Source organism: Schistocerca americana, chromosome 7, assembly GCF_021461395.2.
Source record: "Schistocerca americana isolate TAMUIC-IGC-003095 chromosome 7, iqSchAmer2.1, whole genome shotgun sequence".
Taxonomy (NCBI): domain Eukaryota; kingdom Metazoa; phylum Arthropoda; class Insecta; order Orthoptera; family Acrididae; genus Schistocerca; species Schistocerca americana.
In genome coordinates, this window is record NC_060125.1 from 350,131,955 (window position 1) to 350,155,954 (window position 24,000).

General features: G+C 42.1%; 1 protein-coding gene across 1 annotated transcript in view; it reads left to right on the forward strand.

Annotated features, from left to right (window-relative positions):
• Positions 1 to 7,952: 7,952 nt before the first annotated feature.
• The window catches only part of LOC124622173 (UDP-glucosyltransferase 2-like), a 143,914-nt gene continuing 127,866 nt past the window's right edge, over positions 7,953 to 24,000 (forward strand). Inside the window, exons 1-2 of the mRNA XM_047147817.1 lie at positions 7,953 to 8,019; positions 22,458 to 22,639. Of these exons, the coding sequence (XP_047003773.1) occupies positions 22,466 to 22,639 (174 nt within the window). The 5' untranslated portion in view covers positions 7,953 to 8,019; positions 22,458 to 22,465. The remainder of the gene's footprint in view (positions 8,020 to 22,457; positions 22,640 to 24,000) is intronic.

Consider the following 24,000-nt stretch of genomic DNA (forward strand, 5'->3'; position numbering starts at 1 on the left):
AATAGTCACCATTAAAACCTACACACAAACGATGCTGTCGAACTGCAGCACGAACTACTGACTGCAACGTGTTCAGTTGGATATTTGCCCATGAATCTACGATGGATTCTCGAAGTTCATGCAATGTGCGTGGCTTTTGTCGATAAACGACATCCTTTAATGTTCCCCACAGGTAAAAGTCCAGAGGAGTTAGGTCTGGGGAACGTGGTGGATACTCCACAGCACCTCTACGGCCTATCCATCTTTCTGGTAGATTTTCGTCGAGATACGCCCTAACACGATATTGGTAGTGGGCTGGGGCACCATATTGTTGAAAGTAAACTCTTCCGTCTCCATACAAGTCTCGGATGGCAGGTAAAATGGATATCTGAAGCATCTGAAGGTACACCTCACCGGTAACTGTGCCGTCAAAGAAGAATGGCCCAATCAAGCCCCGGTAAGACAACCCACACCAGACATTTACTCCTGGCAAATTCACGGCTTTGTCTACATGGACTTTCGGATTTTCGGCGACCCAGTAGATGCAATTTTGGCGATTTACTGCATTATTGGGTTTGAACTGTGCCTCATCAGACCACACAATCAACTCTGCAAACTCTTCATCGTTGCGCACCATGTTAGTAAACCACTCGCAGCACTCTATTCCACGATCTGGGTCCTCCTCTTTCATTGCGTGTAGCAGTCGGGGGATGTAGGACTTCCACTTTGCTGTCTTCAAAATTCGCCGAACACTTCAGCGACTCACTCCAGTTCCACGGGCACACTGTCTCACAGACTTTTGTGGTGAGCGAGTGAATTGTTGTAACATACGACGGGAGTTAGCTGGACTTGTTACTGTTGCGGGTCGTCCAGATCGTTGTTTGTTTACATCTTTAACATAGCCTTCTCATTCAAATTTGACTCGAATGCGAAGAATCGTTAAACGTCTCGGTGGCTCTGTTTGATACTCATTTCGCCATTGCCGTTGAACGTCATTAATGTTTTCGTACTTAAAATAACACTTCAAAACTGACTTCCTTTCATCGAATGTAACCCTTAAGCCAGCCATGTTTACTCGAGTAACCAGGTGCAACTAAGAACAAAACACTGACTATCTGGCGACTGTCATCTGACAAACAAAACAACGCAATAAAACGGGGTGTGTGGCGATTGCCAGAACTACAAACTATTACACTACCAAAGATGAGACAACTCCGTCAATTAGTTTGCCAGTTATGGAATTTTAAACAGTGGATACATTTTTTGGAACCCTCTGTATAATCGTAAGACAGAAATTTAGGAACCAGGTTTTAAATTGTAAGACATTTCCAATGGCAGTTGTGGACTCTGACCACAATCTATTTGTTATGAACTGTAGATTAAAACTGAAGAAACTGCAAAAAGGTGTGAATTTAAGGAGATAGGACCTGGATAAACTGACTAAACCAGAGGTTGTACTGAGTTTCAGGGAGAGCATAAAGGAACAATTGACAGGAATGGGGGAAAGAAATACAGTAGAAGAAGAATGGTTAGCTCTGAGGGATGAAGTAATGAAGGCAGCAGAGGATCAAGTAGGTAAAAAGACGAGGGCTAGTAGAAATCCTTGGGTAACAGAAGAAATATTGAATTTAATTGATGAGAGGAGAAAATATAAAAATGCAGTAAATGAAGCAGACAAAAAGGAATACAAACGTCTCAAAAATGAGATCGACAGGAAGTGGAAAATGGCTAAGCAGAGATGGCTAGAGGACAAATGTAAGGATGTAGAGGCTTATCTCATTAGGGGTAAGATAGATACTGCCTACAGGAAAATCAAAGAGACCTTTGGAGAAAAGACAACCACTTGTATGAATATCAAGAGATCAGATGGAAACCCAGTTCTAAGCAAAGAAGGGAAAGCAGAAAGGTGGAAGAAGTATATAGAGGGCCTATAAAAGGGCGATGTACTTGAGGAAAATATTATCGAAATGGAAGAGGATGTAGATGAAGATGAAATGGGAGATACGATACTGCGTGAAGAGTTTGATAGAGCACTGAAAGACCTAAGTCGAAACAAGGCCCCGGGAGTAGACAACATTCCATTAGAACTACTGACGGCCTTGGGAGAGCCAGTCCTGACAAAACTCTACCATCTGGTGAGCAAGATGTATGAAACAGGCGAAATTCCCTCAGACTTCAAGAAGAATATAATGATTCCAATCCCAAAGAAAGCAGGTGTTGACAGATGTGAAACTTACCGAACCATCAGTTTAATAAGTCACGGCTGCAACATAATAACGCTAATTCTTTACAGACGAATGGAAAAACTGGTAGCAGCCGACCTCAGGGAAGGTCAGTTTGGATTCCGTAGAAATATTGGAACACTTGAGGCAATATTGACGCTACGACTTATCTTTGAAGATAGATTAAGGAAAGGCAAACCTACGTTACTAGCATTTGTAGACTTAGAGAAAGCGTTTGACAACGTTGACTGGAATACTCTCTTTCAAATTCTGAAGGTGGCAAGAGTAAAATACGGGGAGCGAAAGGCTATTTACAATTTGTACAGAAACCAGATGGCAGTTATAAGAGTCAAGGGACATGAAAGGGAAGCAGTGGTTGGGAAGGGAGTGAGACAGGGTTGTAGCCTCTCCTCGATATTATTCAATCTGTGTATTGAGCAAGCAGTAAAGGAAACAAAAGAAAAATTCGGAGTAGGTATTAAAATCCATGGAGAAGAAATAAAAACTTTTTGGTTCACCGATGACATTGTAATTATGTCAGAGACAGCAAAGGACTTGGAAGAGCAGTTCAATGGAATGGACAGTGTCTTGAAAGGAGGATATAAGATGAACATCAACAGTAGCAAAACGAGGATAATGGAATGTAGTCGAATTAAGTCGGGTGATGCTGAGGGAATTAGATTAGGAAATGAGACGCTTAAAGTAGTAAATGAGGTCTGCTATTTGGGGAGCAAAATAACTGATGATGGTCGAAGTAGAGAGGATATAAAATGTAGACTGGCAATGGCAAGGAAAGCGTTTCTGAAGAAGAGAAATTTGTTAACATCGAGTATTGAGTCGTTTCTGAAAGTATTTGTATGGAGTGTAGCCATGTATGGAAGTGAAACATGGACGATAAATAGTTTAGACAAGAAGAGAATAGAAGCTTTCGAAATGTGGTGCTACAGAAGAATGGGTAGATCACATAACTAATGAGGAGGTATTGAATAGGATTGGGGAGAAGAGGAGTTTGTGGCACAACTTGACTGGAAGAAAGGATCGGTTGGTAGGACATGTTCTGAGGCATCAAGGGATCACCAGTTTAGTATTGGAGGGCAGCGTGGAGGGTAAAAATCGTAGAGGGAGACCAAGAGATGAATACACTAAGCAGATTCAGAAGGATATAGGTTGCGGTAGGTACTGGGAGATGAAGAAGCTTGTACAGGATAGAGTAGCATGGAGAGCTGCATCAAACCAGTCTCAGGATGAAGACCACAACAACAACATCAGTTTCTTTTACTCTTCAATGTATTCAGAAGATATGACGTCATAAACATTGACATGCGTAAAACCAGACTACCCTCATGGTGTTGTTGACAATGAGAGAACTTCCAACGAACTTTGCACACAATTCCAAATTTTTTCGTACCTTTTCTCGTTTACGTGATTAAGTCAAATATTGAACACAGTAACTCCTTTGTTAGGCAATCAAAAGTTTGAAACTGCTTTTTACATGGGAGTTCGACTCTTTAAAGAATCGCGGGCTTGCTGTTGACCGCACACTGGCATGAACAGTGACACAACTCTAAATTGCAGTACTTGCGAAAAATCGACTCAAAGGAATTTTAAAAAATCCAAACTCCGTCCGTACAGGCCATGGAGGCCTACCGGTACCAACCTGCCGCTGTGTCATCGTTAGCCCACAGGCGTCACTGGATGCGGATATGGAGGGGCATGTGGTCAGCACACCGGTCTCCCGGCCGTATGTCAGTTCCCGAGGCCGGAGCCGCTACTTCTCAAGCAAGTAGCTCCTCAGTTTGCCTCACAAGGACTGAGTGCATCCCGTTTGCCAGCAGCGCTTGGCAGACCGGATGGTCACCCATCCAAGTGCTAGCCCAGCCTGAGAGCGCTTAACTTCGGTAATCTGACGGGAACCGCTCTTACCACAGCGGCAAGGCCATTGGCTAAAGGCATTAAGTCTATTAAACGTGTGTTGAAGTAGTATAAGCTATCTTTAAATTTGAAGTAAGTACTGTTGACAGTAATTTCCATTATATTTTTCGTGCACGTTGGGGCAGTATACAGGTATTTTTGAATGACAAACTAAAAAGTGGCCTTCCGATGTGTGTCACTATTCTTGGCGGGGTGCGATATGTCTCAAAGTCTGTGTCTTGCTTGAATTTTAGTCCATTCATCACAAAATCTAGATGATTCTTCCTCGTTCTTTCTTCCCTAATACCTTTTCTATCAATATGGTGGTCAAGAAATCGTTGTGACGTAGCGTGTGGACAAAGAATTTTATTTTCCTCTTTTAGGTGGCAATTATCAACTCCCTTGTTTCATCTAAGTCCTACATAACAACCTGTTTCCATTTTTTGCCTCTCTGGCTTATTTTGAGCATCCTTCTCCACATCCACATTTCCATAGCTTCCTGACGTTGTACATCGTGTTTCATCAGGACCCATGTTTCCCAACGATAAACTGCATTGATGAATTTCATTTCTAGTTTTCATACTTTGTACCTACTTGTAAAAGTTGTTTCTTGCTACTGAAGGAATGTTTAGCGAGTCAGTTCTCCTTCTGATTTCTGAGGTGCACATATTGTCTTGATTGGTAATGCTGCCTAAGTAGCAGAAGTGACTGCTTTATTGCATTGTTATATCATCTGTCTTGACGTTTGTGTCTCTTTATTGGATTTTTTGTCAGTTATTATTTTCGTTTTTCAAGTGTTCATATTCAATTTTCCGCCCTTTATTGCTGCTGGTTAATTTCTAAACAATTCCCACTTGTAAGGCTTAAGATGGCTATTTTTTGATGATGTTATTGGATGTGTTAATATTCGTAAATCGAAATGATATATTTGACGAATTATGGCCGGAGAAGCAGTTGTTAGGCAACAGTATCTGTGTCTGCGATGGCAGCACTGTGGAGTCTTTGACAACCAGTAGTGGATAGCTGCGATGTGCAGCAGGCAGATTTTGCTTTTGTTGAGTGTACAGTCTAATACATGGACGCATTTTTGGAACTATTGAGTTACAGATTTATTTCGACGAGGAATGATGACTCAGAACAATCGTTGCATAGCATACGGACATGAAAAGGTTTTGAAATGAAGAACAAGGTATTATTTGACGAGGTCAAAAGTGCATTTTTATTTTTGTAGTCTTGCGTTGTTGGTCCACTTCATCCTCGTCACAGTTGAATTTTTGATAATTATTCTACTGATTGATCTTCTGACTTAATTTACTGTACCGTGGAAGTCATTAGATTAAATGAATTTTCATATTATAGTCTATAATTGTAATCTTAAATAAGTTCCTTCTTAACTGAAGTTTCATAACATAACGATTGAATCATGTTTTTCACTGGCATTCTGTATCAAGATTATGAACCCAATTTCCCTGGGCCAACTGTAGTTAGTATTTAGCAGTATTTTTTAACCTGTTGTGGAGTCTTGCTGTGTTGCTGTTTCTGTCAGTACCTCATTTTACAGGTGAGATTCACAATATGTACACTATGTGATCAAAATTATCCGGACACCCCTAAAAACATACTTTTTCATTTTAGGTGGATAGTGCTGCCACCTACTGTCAGGTACTCCATATCCGCGACCTCAGTTGTCATTAGACATCGTGAGAGAGCAGAAAGGAGCGCTCCGCGGAACGCACGGACTTCCACGTGGTCAGGTGATTGGGTGTCACTTGTGTCATACGTCTGTACGCGATTTCCACACTCCTAAGCACCCCTAGGTCCACTGTTTCTGATGTGATAGTGAAGTGGAAGTGTGAAGGGACACGTAGAGCACAAAAGCGTACAGGCCGACCTCGTCTGTTGATTGACAGAGACTGCCGGGCGACAGTTGAAGACGGTCGTAATATATAATACGCAGACATCTATCCAGACCATCACACAGGAATTCCAAACTGTATCAGGATCCACTGTAAGTACTATGACAGTCAGGTGGGAAGTCAGAAAACTTGGATTTCATGGTCGAACGGCTTTTCATAAGCCACACATCACGCCGGTGAATGCCAAACGATGCCTCGCTTGGTATAAGGAGCGTAAACATTGGACAATTGAACAGTGGAAAAACGTTGTGTTGAGTGATGTATCACGGTACACATTGTGGCGGTCCGATGGCAGGATGTGGGTATGGCGAATGACCGGTGAACGTCATCTGCCTGCGTGTGTAGTGCCAACAGTAAAATTCGGAGGCGGTAGTGTTATGGTGTGGTTCTGTTTTTCATGGAGGGGGCTTGCACCCCTTGTTGTTTTGCGTGGCACTATCACAGCACAGGCCAACATTGAGGTTTTAAGCATATTCTTGCTTCCCGCTGTTGAAGAGCAATTCCGGGATGGCGACTGAACCTTTCAACACGATCGATCACCTGTTCATAATGCGTGGCCTTTGGGATGTTTTGGAACGCCAAATTCGTCGCAGGCCTCGCCGACCAACCTCGATACCTCTTCTCAGTGCAGTACTCCGTGAATAACGAGCTGCCATTACCCAAGAAACCTTACAGCACCTGATTGAAAGTATGCCTCCGAGAATGGAAGCTGTGATCAAGACTAAGGGTGGGCCAACACCATACTGAATTCCAGCATTACCGATGGAGATCTCCACGATCTTGTAAGTCATTTTCAGCCAGGTGTCCGGATACTTTTGATCATGTAGTGCAGTTGTTTCGTTTCCTTTGCGCAATGTAGGTGCTGTCAGTTTCTTTATTTTACCAGGGCCATATGTCAGCGAAGAAATTTTCGTGTGTTTCAGGTTACGTTCCTATACAGGTCGACATTACAGTTTTTTATATATAGTTATGATTTTCGAACAGCTCGCACTGATAAAGTCTACTGAGCGTGAAATTATTGGTTTGCTTATTTATTTGCTTGTGAATGAGATCGGTTTTCAAGCACACACGATTCTTTTGAATTTCATGTAAATGATGTAGCTTTGAGCTCAGGAGCACATTTAGGCTGTCGGTTCAAATTTCCAGATTTGTATTTACGATAACATACAAAAAAGTAAAGGCTACTCACTTACAAGACTCACCACAGTTTCAGCCTAGAAGTTTGTGGATTCTAAATACAGCTCTGCCTCATCGGGAAAAAGCTACTGATAAACATTTCTTCCACCACCAGGAGTCGAACCGTTTAACTCAGGATAGATGGCCACGCAACTAACGCAAGTTAGCTACCCAACCCATGGAGACATAGCAGAAATAACATGATGTAGCGTCTGACTTGAAATACTTCAGGCGACAAGGTCAGTGCTGAACGGATGTCTCCACTCCCAGAGAGTGTAGCACAGCAATGCAGGCTGTTTGATAACTCTAGATTGATGGCAGGTTGGCGGCGAATTTTCTTGGTGTTACCTCTCGCTTAAGATACGTACGCCAACATGACTTTGCTGGAGAGCGTCTTTATGGGAAGAAAATGATTGCACAATTGTGTTCTATGTCTGCTAAGGAAGTCATGCGTTAGACTACCAGATGGAGTTCTACATCGCTAATGACTTTGTCGTCGATGGAATGTTAAATCCTAGCCTTCCATCTCTTTTTCTTTTCTTTTACTAAATAATTTGTTGCAGAAGTGGAAGGCCACATGTAGCTAAGGCGTACGGCCGTCTCGCTAAAACCTGTCACTGACAAAAGTTTCCCGTCAGTGTAGTGGCATTGGCGCAGTCACTATTGCACAACATCGCGTAGCAGCACCAGAGGCTGAGATTATGTAATCCTCGCGTGGTAGCAGCTTCCACTCTTTATTGGCGCCCGCAGAGCGTGTCAGCCGACTGCTAGGACCACATTCGGCCGGTTAGCGCGGAAGATACTTCTACGAACAGGTAGGTCGTAGCTTTATCGCGAGAGAGTGTGCTCGTATTTTCGGCCAATCTTTGTATTTTGTATGGAAGGCAGTGTAAGTGGTACGGCTGACTTGCCGCCGAAACTGGTGTTAACAACCTACGGTTTTTCAAGTATACCTGGAGATAACTGGTTGTAATTATTTTACTGCACCGCATACTTAGAACTGTCGAATGCAGAGGGAAAACACTGTGGCTTTAGCGACTACTACACAGCTTTGATTAGTGTAGTTGCCAGTATATCTACGGGAAATTACATCGGTTTTTATTTCTTGTCGCGATGGCTGTTTCGCCGCTGCTTTTCGGTCATGCCAGATGTGAGCCTTATAAGAAATTGTGGGAATAGATTCGCCAACTCTTCTTTGTCGCTACTTCGCACAGTTCTCATCCAGCTACAGAAAGAGACAATTGTAATACTCACCACGGGATAAGTATCGGTGGATAAACAAGACCTGTCAAGGCTTGATGAAAAAGCATTCGGTTTTAATCGTCATGGAGACTGTAGTAGACTAAGGAACACGCTGCATGTGGACTTAAATGCATCAGTCGCAAAGGAAAGCTGCCACTTTCTGCGTTAGAAGAGAAGGAAAACATTATGAACTTTCAATATCGAAGATATATGCTCTCCAGGAGTTGGTACGTATTCGAGCTATACGGCGCGCACTGCAGTGCAAAATGAAGTCATGGAATGATTTCAACATTCATTTGCTCGAATACTGTCCCTAATCTTACGCTTTACACAAGTTAATTTAGTTTTCAAAACGCATGTTTTTCAACATTTGTTAGGGCCTACATGTTACTATGTATCACCTTTTTCTACGCCGAAGAACATTAGAAATTAGAAGGCGTGAAACATCAATTAACATGACGGGATGTGATATAGATAGCGTCAAAGTTGAATATGTATTTATAGTATATTTCTTAGTTCTGCACTTTGAGCGGAATTATTACTGGATGTTTTTTGCTATTTATTTTTGTTGATATTCTAGGGCATTTATTTAATCGATCTGACCTTTTTTCACTTTTGGATTTTCAATTTTCATTGATAATCTATTATTGTTAAGTGAACGAAATTATTTTTGTGATTATTTTCTAACTTCTGTTCCTAACTAGTTGGATGCGCAGAACTTAATGATATGGTACTGTAATCGTAGATCGCTAAATCAAAAAGGCGCATCAAAGTTCAGAAACTATTTATAAGATACTGATGAAATACCCTTACCTTTCAGGCTTAAAATAATTTACTTCCAAAATATTGACAGGGTAACTAATGAACGCGTGAGACACAATAATTTTTTTGTATTTCCTGCTAAACTTTTCAAAAATGGTAGTTTCAGAATGTTGCTCCCCCTTTGTAAAATTTCTGCGGACGACCATGTGCAGTACGTAAGGTCTGGTCCGCAGGGAAGAGGACATCACACTATGCTAGCCAGGCATTCTCTGGATCTGCTAACGCAATACGTCTTTAGTGCCCACTTTTAAACCACTGTCTTTGCTGTGCAATTTTCTGTGCACATCGTACGTATTTGTTACTGGATAACGGGTAATCCACGATAATCGAAGCATCGTTTCGTTACTACTTGAAACGTTTCGCTAATCGCATGTTTTCTCACCCGGAAGCAGTTCGTGCCCTACTCGGGCCAACTCGTGTAGTTTGCGTATTCCTCTAAATCGTTATTCTCAGCGGACTCAGGGTAACGGAAACGCTCACTCGTCCACCTACTTCCGCGCATGCTCCGTAACGACTCTGTAGTTCCGTATTGCATCAGTTTCTTATTCTCAGCGAAATAAGTCAGTGACACTGAGCACGTAATACATTTGTCAGTAGCCACTTTTTCTTTCCCGTGCGCAATTTGTGTCCGACTCGGGCAGAATTTGCAGTATTCGTATTGACGTATCTCTAACAGCATGAATTCCGAAAACGTGGATCATGTTATATACAACTCACACTTTTCTCCCATGAATCCTAAAAGCTGTGGATCATGGTAGTAAGATAACTATATGAGGGCGTACCGAAAAGTAATACTTCTGAATTTCTAACTCAAAACTCTTGAAACTTTTTAAATGGAACAGACCATTAATGTTCTACATCTCTATTCTTCATGTCTACATATATATTTCTCAACGTAGTTACCCAGGCGACGAACACATTACTCCAAACGAGAGACCGATTTGTTGACACTATCACTGTACAAAGTCTGTCTTCTTTGACGGAGTAACAACCTCGGCTCTCATCACTAACGAAGTGATGTCCCGTAAGGTGGTCTTTAAGTTTTCGGAACAATTGAAAATCGTGTGTGGCCAAGCTGGTGCTGTATGCAGGATGTCTGATGACAGTGAACCAAAGGCATCAGATTGTTGTAGATGTTACAGCGTTCGTGTCTGGTCTAGCATTGCCATATTAAAGGAGAGGGTGTTCCATATGTGGACAAACTCTTCGAACTCGATTACACTACTCTGTTTCTCACGCACTGCCATAGTTATACACTGTCATGTTACATGCTATAATTCGGAGTCCTCTAACGGCAGAGGGTTGCAAATATCTAAGCATGAAGAATATACAATGAAGGGCCAAAGAATCTGGTACAGGTATGCATATTCAAATACAGAGACATGTAAACAGGCAGAATACAGCGCTGCGGTCGGCAACACCTATGTAAGACAAGTGTCTGACGCAGCTGTTAGATCGGTCACAGCTGCCACAATGGCAGTTTACCAATATTTAAGTAAGTTTGAACGTGGCGTTCTAGTCGGCGCACGAGCAATGAGACATAGCATCTCTGAGGTAGCGATGAAGTGGACATTTTCCCGTACGACCATTTCACGAGTGTACCCTGAATATCGGGAATCCGGTAAAACATCAAATCTCCGACATCGCTGTGGCCGGAAAAAGATCCTGCAAGAACGGGACCAACGACGACTGAAGAGAATCGTTCAACTTGACAGAAGTGCAACCCTTCCGCAAATTGCTACAGTTTTCAATGTGGGACCATCAACAAGAGTCAGCGTGCGAAACGTTCAACGAAACATCATCGATATGGTCTTTCACAGCCGAAGGCCAACTCGTGTACCCTTGATGACTGCACGATACAAAGCTTTATGCGTCGCCTGGGCTCGTCAGCACCGACGGAGGACTGTTGAAGACTGCAAACATGTTGTCTGGTCGGACGAGTCTCGATTCAAATTGTATCGGGCGCATGGACGTGTGCAGGTATGGAAACAACCACATGAATCCACGGATCCTGCATGTGAGCAAGGGGGCTGTTCAAGCTGGTGGAGGCTCTGTAATGGCGTGGGACTGCAGCGATATGGGACCCCTGATGCGTCTAGATACGACCCTGACAGGTGACACGTGCGCAAGCATCCTGTCTGACCACCTGCATCCAGTCATTTCCATTTTTGAATTCCGATGGACTAGGGCAATTCCAGCAGGACAAACTGACACCCCACAAATCCAGAATTGCTACAGAATTACCCCAGGATTACTCTTCTGAGCTTAAACACTTCTGCTGGCCACTGACCATTATCGAGTATCTTGGGATGCCTTGCAACGTGCTGTTCAGAAGAGATCTCCACCCGCTTGTACTCTTACGGATTTATGGACAGCCCTGCAGGATTCATGGTGTGAATTCCCTCCAGCACTACTTCAGACATTAGTCAAGTCCATGCTACGTCGTGTTGCGGCACCTCTGCGTGCTCTCGACAGCCGTACAAAAGATGGCTCTGAGCCCTATGGGACTTAACACCTATGGTCATCAGTCCCCTAGAACTTAGAACTACTTAAACCTAACTAACCTAAGGACATCACGCAACAGCCCTACACCATATTAGGTGCATCAGTTTGTTTGGCTCTTCATTGTAGATGTGGAATGTTAATACAGTTGTTTCATTTAAAAAGACTTCAGAGTAATCACATAAAAATTCGGATGCATTACTTTTTGAGCGAGCCTTGGCAGTATTTCTCTATTTCCGAAAAGCATTTGACTCTGTACCACACACATGTTTGTTATCGAAAGCACGATCTTATCGGTTATCGAGTGAAATTTGTGACTAGACTGAGGGTTTCTTGGTAGGGAGGGCGCAAGATGTTCTCTTGAATGCAGAGCCATCGACAGGTTTAAAAATAATGTTGGCTGTGCCGCAGGGAGGTGTTTTGGGACCGTTGCTCTCATGTTGTGTTTTAATGACCATGCAGACCCGTGGGAGAGTGTCTCACAGATGCTGAAGAAATTGAACTTGCAGTCACCTGAAGATAGACGCAAACTATCCAGAGGAAGCCTACTAAATAACAACCGCAGGTTTTTGCAGATAATGACGTTATCTATAGTGACCTACCGTCCGAAAGGAGCTGAAAAATGTTCAGTCGGAGACTGATAAGATTTCAAAGTGGTGCAAAGATTGGGAAATTACTTTAAATATTCAGAAATGCAGAATTGTACACTTCAAAAAGCGAGAAAACGTATTATCCTACGACTAAAGTATCAGCGATTCACAGTTGAAAGCCGGCCGGAGTGGCCAAGCGGTTCTAGGCGCTACAGTCTGGAACCGCGCGACCGCTACAGTCGCAGGTTCGAATCCTGCCTCGGGCATGAATGCGTCTGATGTCCTTAGGTTAGTTAGGTTTAAGTAGTTCTAAGTTGTCGCGGACTGATGACCTCAGCAGTTAAGTCCCATAGTGCTCAGAGCCATTTGAACCATTTGAACCACAATTGAAATCGGCCAACTCATACAGGTATCTGGGTGTAACACTTTGTACAGATATGAAATAGAACGATCACGCAGGCTCAGCACAGATAATGCAAGTGCCACACTCCAGTTTGTTGGCAGAATACTAGGGAAATGCAACGAGTCTACAAAAGATGTCCCTTACGAATCGCTCGTGCGACCCATCCCAAAATTTTGCTGCAGTGTGTGGAACCTCTATCAAATAGGTCTATCAATGGATATTGAACGTATACAGGCAAGTGCTGCACGAATAGTCACAGGTTTGTTTGATCCGTGAGAGTGCCACGGAGATACTGAATAAACGGAACTTGCAGAAACTTGAAGATAGATGCGTACTCTGCAGAGAAAGCCTACCTACAAGAATTCAAGAACGAGCTTTAAATGCATCGCTCCCGTAGGGGTCGTGAGGACAAGATTAGATTAATTACTACACGCACAGAGATAATTAGACAATTCTCCTTCCGCGCACATACGTCAGTGGAACGGGAAGAAGTCCTAATATCGGTACAAGGGGAACTGCCCTCTGCCACGCACTTCGCAGTAGTTTTCAGAGTATGACATAGAAGCACGTGTAGATCCTCCAATTTCTTACTCCCAAATGGATTTCGTAGATAGCGTTAGTGACTTGAGTAGGAACTGTGTCTCATTAGTTTGACCTAACGGCATCCTGTTTTATTTTTTAATTTTTACGAATGCATAAGATCAAATTTGGATTTGAGATGAGTGGAGAGACTATTTTACAATAATTCGTTGTATTATTCGTATGAGTCCATATGGTAGCTGTTCAGGGGATAGTGGGTGGGTACACTTTATCTTTGTGTAATGCAGTCGTCGTGGAGCGGAAAAGAAGAAAACGTTTTTTCAAAGAAGGGCCACGAAACGAAGAAAAATGTGATTTATGTCGACAGTTACATCCAAACAGATACCAGGCCGCGTGTTGTGCAATGAGGAATCCCTTCCAAAAAAAGTCAGAACAGATAAACTTCTGAGGCTTCGTAAAAATACGTAGAATGTGGTACGGTAAAAAACGACGTAGTCCTGAAATTTACTGTAAAAGATCTGCAGTATTTTTCTGTTGTGTAGCATTCAGGTATTGCTGAATTACATCACAGAACCTGGCATCCAGTTACACAATACCATCGTGATACTGGTTCACTTTATACTGAGTTGATGTCGATATGGCATTTTCCGCCACTTTATTTTAACAAATCGTACCAAAACGGTGCATTGTTTGGATGTCTTAATGCACCCGCGGCTAGAGACAGTTTTTTTTCCGTCGTACGCAAGCTACGATACGATAACCACCTCACAGGGCAGTTTATCTTAAGAACTATGAACTATCATATCTGATATCAAAAAATAATTTTAACTGCGGTAGTTGATATCGCAAAATAATAGTCTGGCTCAAATTTATCTGCAACTCCCGCTCCGCCAACTCTCGCGGTATTCATTTGTCAACAAACATCAAAGAGCTCCTTACCCAACGGCAACGGTATGTTTAACTTGCTTTGTACGTTATGACGTCCAATTACGAATGCAACGAGGAACGTATCCTTTGTAACGGTTACATGTCTCTACAACACCGAATACATTGTTACTTTTACAGCCCTAGACGGCGGCCCCTCAGCCTCTGTACAGAAAATGTTTTACTTTCTTCCTTACTTTGTGAGACTCGTGATTCGTCTTAGTTTTCAGTGCTGAGAATATGGGAGTCTGATGATTTCGTGTATTCTATATGGTAGGGCAGCCAAATTATTTTCGGGGAAAACCGGGATACTATCAGCTGGGCTCGAATGGTTTCCCGTCCTTCTCCCAAAAGTACCCAGGTTTCTCATTTTTTTTAATTTTTAGTATTAGTGTTCTGTTAAGCCGCTGATCGCCTACTTTCTATTAGTAGAAACGATAAAAACGAGTTTATTTATTATAAGTCTCAGCAGCCTATATTTCCTACAAAAAAATCACATATCCACTTTACAGATATTAAATGCACCATACATACAATTATGATGTATCCCAGCACCTCATCGTCGTCGTTATCACTTATCACCATTTTCATTACGCAAACTCTCTAACTCGAGTCCAAATAAACAGTCTGTTTATTTTACTTGTTAAATATATGTGTTTCAAGTTGTATCTAGTACTGTTGTAAATTCTTTATGTTTCAAGGTTGATATTTGTCTTCCGTCTACGTATCTGGCCACCAGTTTTTTGTAAGTCATCTACAAACTGTGGAGAAATAATAAATTATGGTCTCTCTATGTGACTTGAAGAAAATGTTGGCCTCCCAGACTCCAATGAAGAATGTTACTTTAAAGAACAGAAATTTCTGAATTGTACGTTGTTACCACGCACATCACTTTTCCGTTTTATAGTGAGGTCGGTAACACTCTTAAAGTTTCTTAAGTCCTCAACGTCTACTTTACAGACTGTAATGCTGAAACCACGAGTTAACCACCAGGTTATGTTGGGGGCACTCCTTCAAGATATCCCTCCTTCAAGAGCTTCTAGCTTTCATTAAGAAATGGGCTTCTGTATAGCCGCTGGACGTTCATACAGCAATGACAATTGGAGCTTTGGGCCCTTGTGAAAGTGAATATCAGAGAAATCGGCGCGAGACGGCTTTCCGCAAATTTTATATACGCAGCGCAGGGCTACACCACTGACAAAGCTGGTTCACCGTAAGATCAACAGATGTCAGGAGCATGCATACGCGAAACAATCTCAAAATCGACAGATGTGTGGTTTAGACCCTTCTGGTTTCCAGTGTCTCAAATTTATTGTGATTTTTCAAAATATTATAGCCATGGAATTTTTACTAAAATAAAATTAACGTAAGCTTTAAATATTACTAAGGTCTTGTAGATGGGAAAAGGTAATTTTTCATTGTTCCCAGCTCTCTTGATCATGTCTATTCTTTGAGACGTAGTGGCAAAATTACAGCCGATTTAGTTGTTGTACAGGTTCTGTAGGATGGCTTGCAAGAAGAGATTCCATTTCCATTCTGTTCCTTCGATCAGTCCATTGGATATTTATGAATGTAAATATTCTTTCTACTTTGGCGCTGTGGGAAGGTATTGCAAACAAATACCTTGCAATGGTTATCATCTCAGAGTGCTTCTAAAGATGGCCGAAGCTTTTAAAAAAACTGACTCACTTCTCATGACACTGCAATGGTGCTTTGTTTTCTTCATTTCACTTGTGAAGATTTTTTCAACCAAATTTGTGAGTGTAACGAATTGATCAAAGAGAATATGAGTCATCGATTTAAATTTTTTCCCCTTCAAATATCTTTTCAACACTTTCCCATTCTGGCATTCTCTTCAGTTACACCCAATCAAAGACTGTCAATAGTCTAATAGTGAATAAGAGAGGTGCTATACTTGTTCACTTGGTCTATACAAGAGTCGTACAGTTTGCCAATTTCTTTTAAGTCCTTTCCTGCTGACTGTTACTTCTGTTCTTAAGAGAACGTTTTTAACATTAAAATAAAAGAACTGCTGCTGGTTTCTCTTAGTTACAGGAGAATTTTTCACGAAGTCTTTTACCCCTCTTACATTTCTCGTGTTTCCCTCAGTTTCTTTTATTCCATGCTACAAAATGCTAAGATGGTTGTGAATTAACCGTAAGTCTTCTTCATTTAAGGGAGTCCTGAAAATTTTAACCATTATTTTGGGGGCTTTGTATTGATTTAGGGTAAAATCTTTTAAGATTTCAAACAGCCTTATGACTCGTTCAACTGCTAGAAATAATGTTAACCAGCGAGTTTCTGAGTGACACATTACATTCATACAGGATGTTCGGAAATTCCAGTTACAGACTTCTAGGACTTGTAGAGCGGAGTGAGTAGGTAATATCTGGAATAGGAACCCACGTCTGAGAAAGTCATCCAACGGCGAAGATATAGGCACTGGCGCCTGTAAATGTATCCATATACAGATTGATTCCGTTTTGATGTTAAAAACTCTCTAGGATGATGGAGAAGGATAAACGTATCAATTTGAGGTAAGGGTCCCTGTACCAGAAACGACCGAGTCGGAAGTTATAAGCGAAAACCTTTCTGTTGCCTGTGACAGTGGAATACATCTACTGGTACAATTGTTGCTAAGATTGTTAGCTAGGCAGCTTTCAAGGGTGGTGTTATGGACCGAAACGAGGAAAAAATGTTCAGTAAACATGGGCTCCAAAATGCATACCTAAGGAGCTCTGAGCACTTGCTCATCTTCTCTACTGTCAAACACATCTCTATTAAACAAGTGCTCATAGCTCTTAGGGTATGCGCTTTAGAGCCCGTATTTACTAGACATTTTTTTCTTGTTTTGGTCCATACTATCAAATCTGAAAGTTGCCTACCTCAAAATCTTAGCAACAACATTACCAGTAGATGCATTCCACTGTCAGAAGTATCAGAACGCTTTTCACTTATAACTTTAGACTCGTTCATTTGTGGTACAGGGTACCTTACCTCAAATTGACACTTTTATCCTTTTCCATCGTCCTAGAAAGTTTCTAACATCATCACGGAATCAGCCGGTATGTAGATGCATTTACAGGCGCCAGCGCCTGTAACTTTCACGCTCTGCAGTGGCGCTGGATGACGTTGCCAACATCGATTCCTATTCAAAATATTATGTACTCACTCACCTCTACAATTCATAGAATTCTGTAACGGCAATTTCCAACACCTTGCATATTCAGTCCCTACATAATCGCGAGAGTCCTTAAACAAACCTCTCTGTTCTAACTGTGTATATAGAAAAATACGAGAATATCTTCACAGTGGTAGTTTCAACATCACAGCTCAAACAATCAGCCTATGTCTGCATCCAGTTGCGTAAAACTTGTAGAGGACAGCCTGTCCCCTCTACGTGTTAAAGCAGTATTTCTTTAATTTGTTAAATACGTTGCATTCATCTTACCTCTTTAACCCTTTCAGACCCTACTTTTTTCTGGCGGAAGGAAAATTTTTATTTATGTGGTAATGCTCTTAGATGACTTTTTAAAGAATTTATATGCAAGTTTTATACAAAATTCTGTGCCTGTTTTCAAAACATATTTCGCACACTTGACTTTATTATATTGACCAAAATAACTAATTTCGAAATTTTCTCTACTGTAGTAATTAGTAAAATATTCATTCAATAATTATCATGCAAAATAACAATAACAATATTGGATTGTACGATGTAATATATCGAACCAACCACAACTGTGTATACTGTTGTTCATCATTTGCTACACTGTCTTGCTGATATTTTCACAATGAAGCCCAACAGTTGGCAGCACTTGCACAGGATGGAAAGATTGAACACTCACAAATGTATGCTTCAGGTTAACATTGGTAAAAAGTACTTCTGCTGCAGCCAGGACACAGTAAAATTTAATGTACACAATTGTAGCCAGAGGGTCTGAAAGGGTTAACCCACCAAAGTTGGTGTTCATATTATCTACACAAAATTCCAAACATTTATTTTCTTCAATATCAAACATTTCAACAGTATTCATGAGAAATGTAGTAGTTTCGTCAAATGTTTCATTTGGGGGGGAACACACCTTCAAAACTGAATTCCTTCACTAATATCGAACAACTGAACAACAAACCGAAATATTTTAGTATCTTTATGATTGCTGACATTAGTGGATATTCCGTAGAAAGAAGGCTTTTTTAATGTTCTCAGCGCTTTCTTTCAAACTCCGGGGTGCAAGATCTCCTCTTATTAGGACTGACACTTTAATTCTTTCCGACCTAAACTTTTTTGCAGTAGAAGAATCATAAAACATAACGCCATTAACCTTACTAATAAAGTCAGTACATGTCAAGGTCTGACGATGTTTTAACGTACGACAGGCTAGTGTAAGTTCGGCTGCTCGAAGTTTAGTGCCTTCACATAACTGAGGTTTTACAAAAAAATGTTGTAGAATTTTACTATAGCTCGTTGCATTAAATCTGTTAATGTGTTTCTTTGACTTGGCGTGACCAACTAAGTCAGAACACCGCCCCATGACTCATACTAGTAAAACAGTTGTATACCGAAAGCTCTGCTTCGTAATCAAAGTGACCTATCTTGATAACATTCCTCTCTTTACAATAAGTGTCACTGAATTTGCAGGTTCGTTTCGGCATTGCGTGTTGAAATCCAGTGGCAACAATAAGACTAGTATGAGGTGCCACCGTTACAGCTTGTCTGACATAATATCAAGAACTATGGTATTCTGATAATGACTGTCGTAATCGGCACGACAGTCGGACTGTTTTCATAACTCTTCTCAAGTTGCATTGCCTGCAACTGTTACAACAGTACGACGACACTCCAGCCACACTACCGCTTGAAATAAATAACTGTTTCACTGTATCAATATTGACATTGTGGGGCTATGGAGATTCGTGAAAATAACGTAAAATGCATTAATTTTTGGTGTCGTATACCGATTAATCGAGCGAACTCTCAAAAAAACTCATAGAATTTCATAAAGTACACAATAAGACAAAAAAAGGACGACGACGCAACATGATGGAATTCTCCGGATGGGAAGGAAATCAGTACATGTGATGTTAATATACGGACAAATAAACGATTAAAATTCCAGAAAAATTGAATGATTCATTAAGGATCGCCATGATTTAGTGCAAGAGCTTCAAAAATTGAGCTTGTCAATAACGCGTTGGTCCACCTGTGCCCCTTATGCAAGTAGCTAAACGGTTCAAATGGCTCTGAGCACTAGGGGACTTAACTTCTGAGGTCATCAGTCCCCTAGAACTTAGAACTACTTAAACCTAACTAACCTAAGTACATCACACACATCCATGCCCGAGGCAGGATTCGAACCTGCGACCGTAGCGGTCGCGCGGTTCCAGACTGTAGCGCCTAGAACCACTCGGCCACCTAGGCCGGCTGCAAGGAGCTATTCCGCTTGGGATTGATCGATAGAGTTGCTAGATGTCGTCCTCAGGGATATGGTTCCAAACAACCTCCAATTAGCGTGTTAGATCGTCAAAATCCCCAACCGGTTGGAGGACCCTGTCCATAATGCCCCAAACGTTCTCCATTGGTTAGAGATCCGGCGACGTTTCTGGCCAAGGTACCATTTGGGAATCTCGAAGCCAAATAGAAGAAACTCTCGTCCAGTGCAGGTAGGCACCGTTGAGCTGTAACGGTGCACCAAAGGGAGTACTGCAAAGAAAAGAAGTGGTACCCCAGACCATCACCTCTGGTTGTCGGGCCATATGAGTGGCGGCAGTCTGCTTGGTAACTTGGTATCCCATTACTGTCAAGGGCGTCTGCGGACCGGTCTCCACTACACATATACACACATACACACACACACACACACACACACACACACACACACAAAGTCTGTGAGGAGGAAAAGCTCGGACTCGGTCAGGAGAATCGAACTTGGAACCCCTCGAGCTAACTTCAGCGACGCTAACCACTAGACCCTCGATAGAGTCGTAGTGATACCCTTAGCACTCGCCATGGTTATTAGACTGATAGTCAAGCCATATGGATTGACTAAACAGAGCTGCAACGTTTGCTCTGGTACCTGGATTCGGCTAGTGTTTTACACAAGTGTGAGCAGCTGTTGAACCTAGTGGGCGGCGACTTTTGACGTGTTGCGAGATGTTGAAAATAGATCTGTGACAGTTTTCACTTATTCCTCTATCGCCTCGATAGTGATACACTGGCCTTCGAGCACCAAGGCCACAACTTCTCTTGCGATCCGCAGTTTTTCGTTGAGAGATGCTGTGCCACTTCGTTATTCATATTTGTCTGCCCACACTCTAGCTTCTAAGCCTACGTAACCACCCTCATATACAGAATGATGGTTTAATGTTACACACCGAGCGAGGTAGCGTAGTGGTTAGCACACTGGACTCGCATTCGGGAGGACGACGGTTCAATCCCGCATCAGGCCATTTTGATTTAGGTTTTCCTGATTTTCTTAAATCGCTTCAGGTAAATGCCGGGATGGTTACTTTGAAATGGCACGCTGACTTCCTTCCCCATTCTTCCCTAATCCCATGACACCGATGACCTCGTTGTCTGGTCTCTTCCACCAAATCAACCCAATCTCATCGGCGTGGCGATAGTCCACTTCCGTCTATATCAGCATCAATTATTACAGCGTTGTTCCGCTTCAAACGCAGAAAACGAACTATCGCTTGATACTCGGCTTTATCAATGCACGGCTTGTTTTGGCTCCCCTAGTGGCAAGAAACAAAATTTCTGCGCAGGAATTTGAAAATCTACCAGGATTGCAGACTTACAGCTGCAGACAAACAAAAAATTAATTACGTAATTTTTCCGAGGCGATGTTTGAAATTTTTGTGACTACTCCTAGAATTTTCTGATATTAATTCTGTATGTTACCCTTTCCTTCACCCACCTTCTTTTTTATTAGACTTTACTAGATGAGAGTCCGGAGTTGCCGGAATATGCATTTATTTCAGTCTTCTATTAGTGTACCTCCTTCTTCCACTCCTCTCTGTCAATCTCCTTCTTCCCCTCCTCCCCACTGGCCACCTTCTCCATCCATATCCCTCTACACCTCCTCCTCATGCCACTCTCATTGTTCATCCCCTTTTAATTCGCCCCCCCCCCCTACTCACTCTCTATCTGCTCATCCCCATTCTCTATTTCCATCTGCTTCGTTTTCCCCTATCGATCTCCTCGACTCCCCTCCGTCTGTCCATTTCCCCTTCCCCTGTCTCTGTCCATCACCTCCTTCCCCCCTGCTTGTGTCCACCTCCTCTTTCCCCCTCTCTCTCTGCCCACCTCCTCCATCCCTTCCCTCTCCACGTTATCACCCCCACACCAATAGAATGAAAAAGGTTTGCATTTGTAATATAGTAAATTACTATCATTATCGTTTCAGATCTGAAGATGGTTCTAGAGAAACCGAAACCGGTCATGTGAATAAACATTTTTGCAATCAAGATGGATTATAATTAACATTGTATGCCCATGGTTCCTTTGACTAAAAAGCCGTAGATATCGACCATCTTGTGCACCTGTTGAACTTGTGTGGCCTGTGCTGTGTAAGTTCTCTTAGAATCGATTTCGTGTCCACACCACATCACCTTGACTCCGGTGTACACATCGAGCAACTTTCCTGGTAAGACAGCTTTCTACGAGTAACGTGAGGATACGGATCCGTTCATTGGTCACGACTGTCCTTCGTGGCATGATGGATATAAACTCTACTGTTCACAGATGTCTCTAATGTATCCCTAGTGGTTCTCCACTTCCAGCTGAAATACTGGAATCCATTCGAGCGGTGTGTTCTACCTGTAGGTAGTGACACACTGTATGTGTGTTTACAAACATCAGGAATGTCCTTCCAATCGGTACAAGAACAGTCACAATAGCATCACACCTGCTCTATACATAGGAATGGGGCAACACTATTATTGATATGTGTAGTCTGTTTAGGATATGTTGCTCTTGTAACGGAGACTCAAGACTGATAGCTGGATCCCTCATCCTGATTTGTGTGTTTATTATGGTCCCTATGATTTCATATGAATGTAATAAATGAACGAAGTAAGTAAGTAAATAAATACCATATGAAGATACCAAGAGAACTGAAAGTCGAGGAACAAAACTAAGTGCCATGTGTAGTTATGTGGGATTTTTCTGTGAAGCGATTGCTCGCGATTATATGTAATTTTTCCAAACGGCATGATTCTGTTGCAGCGACAGCCATGCTTCGACTTGTTGGATGTATGCTGACACTGGTTGCTGGTGCATCGGCCGCCAAGATTCTCATCATCGCTCCAACACCGTCCTTCAGTCATCAGCTGCCATTCCACATACTGTCCAAAGCGCTGCTTCAAAGGGACCATGTTATTACCTTCATTACCACCGATCCAATGGAGGTATGGCCAAATAAACATAATTTAAAAATAAAGGGATGTCCATATACACTGATGAGCCAAAATATTATGACCACCTGTTTAATAGCGTGTTGGTCCACTTTTCAAACAGAATACAGCAGCGATTCTGCTTGGCGTGTATTCGAGAAGTCCCCGGTAAGTTCACGGAGGTATGCGACACCGTATGACACAGCTCGGATCAGGCCATTCCCATAAATTACAAGTCACTGTGTGCGCAGCTGACTCCCGATATGTGTTCCAGCGGGTACAGATCAGAAGTATTTGCTTGCCAAGACATGGATGTCAGTTTACTATCATGCCCTTCAAACCACTGCAGCACGATTCTGGCCTTGTTAAACGAACAGTTTTCCTGCTGGAAGACTGTAATATTTCTGGCTTAATCAGTCATCATATTAGGCTCAAAGAAGCTGTTCCCAGAGCAGTGGAGATGCAAGAAGTATATAGATGACGAAATGTGGTGTGAGGTACCTGTGACAGATGTTAGATTCGGATCCATTCCCGTGAGAAAGACTGCCTGCGTAAAGCTACTGCTCTGTGATTGGCTGCTGTGTTCAGAGCAAGGGCGCTAAAACTTTAAAGTATAGTTATTATTATTAGTTAAACTACTCATTGGAATGACTTCACTTTTTAATATAAATATCTCTCAACAGCTGAATATCAATCAGTCATTTCAGAATTATTAAAAACAAAAGACTGACGACATTGCAGACGAAGCACTTCGGAAGCGTTCGGGTCACGCCTTTTCTGGTTTGGCGCACGAAGTGTTTCGGGCTGTTCGTCACTCTGGATACGGCAGTCGAGGAGAACAGACATGTTGTCTGTCGTAGGACGTGTTTCCAATTTTTTATTTAAGTTCCTGTTCGTCACTCTGGATTAGGCAGTCGAGAAGAACAGACATGTTGTCTGTCGCAGGATGTGTTTGCCAGTATTCAGTATTAAACGTTTCACTACGGTAGTCATGAGGTACAGACACGTGCCACAAATAGTGTCAAGATACATTTTCGTAAACATTGTGTTTGATTATGTACTTTGCTGTATCAGAAGGTATGGAATTAAGATCATGTAGTCTTCTCGTGTAGCTATATTAAAATACGCTAGTGACATCCCAAAGAAGTGACACATTATTTCAGAACAGAACCTCGCTAAAAGTCAAGATACAGAACCTACGACCTACGAGCTGTTTTCTCCGCTGGGGACGTCAACTTGAAGACAGCAGGTTAGTGAACTATAACAGAACCTTCGTATTCCACACAGGTCAGTGGAAACAACTAGGCGCCTCACGTGTATAGCATGCAGAGAACAAATGTGCTCAGTGACACGTCGTCGTCCGCAGCTCGTGGTCG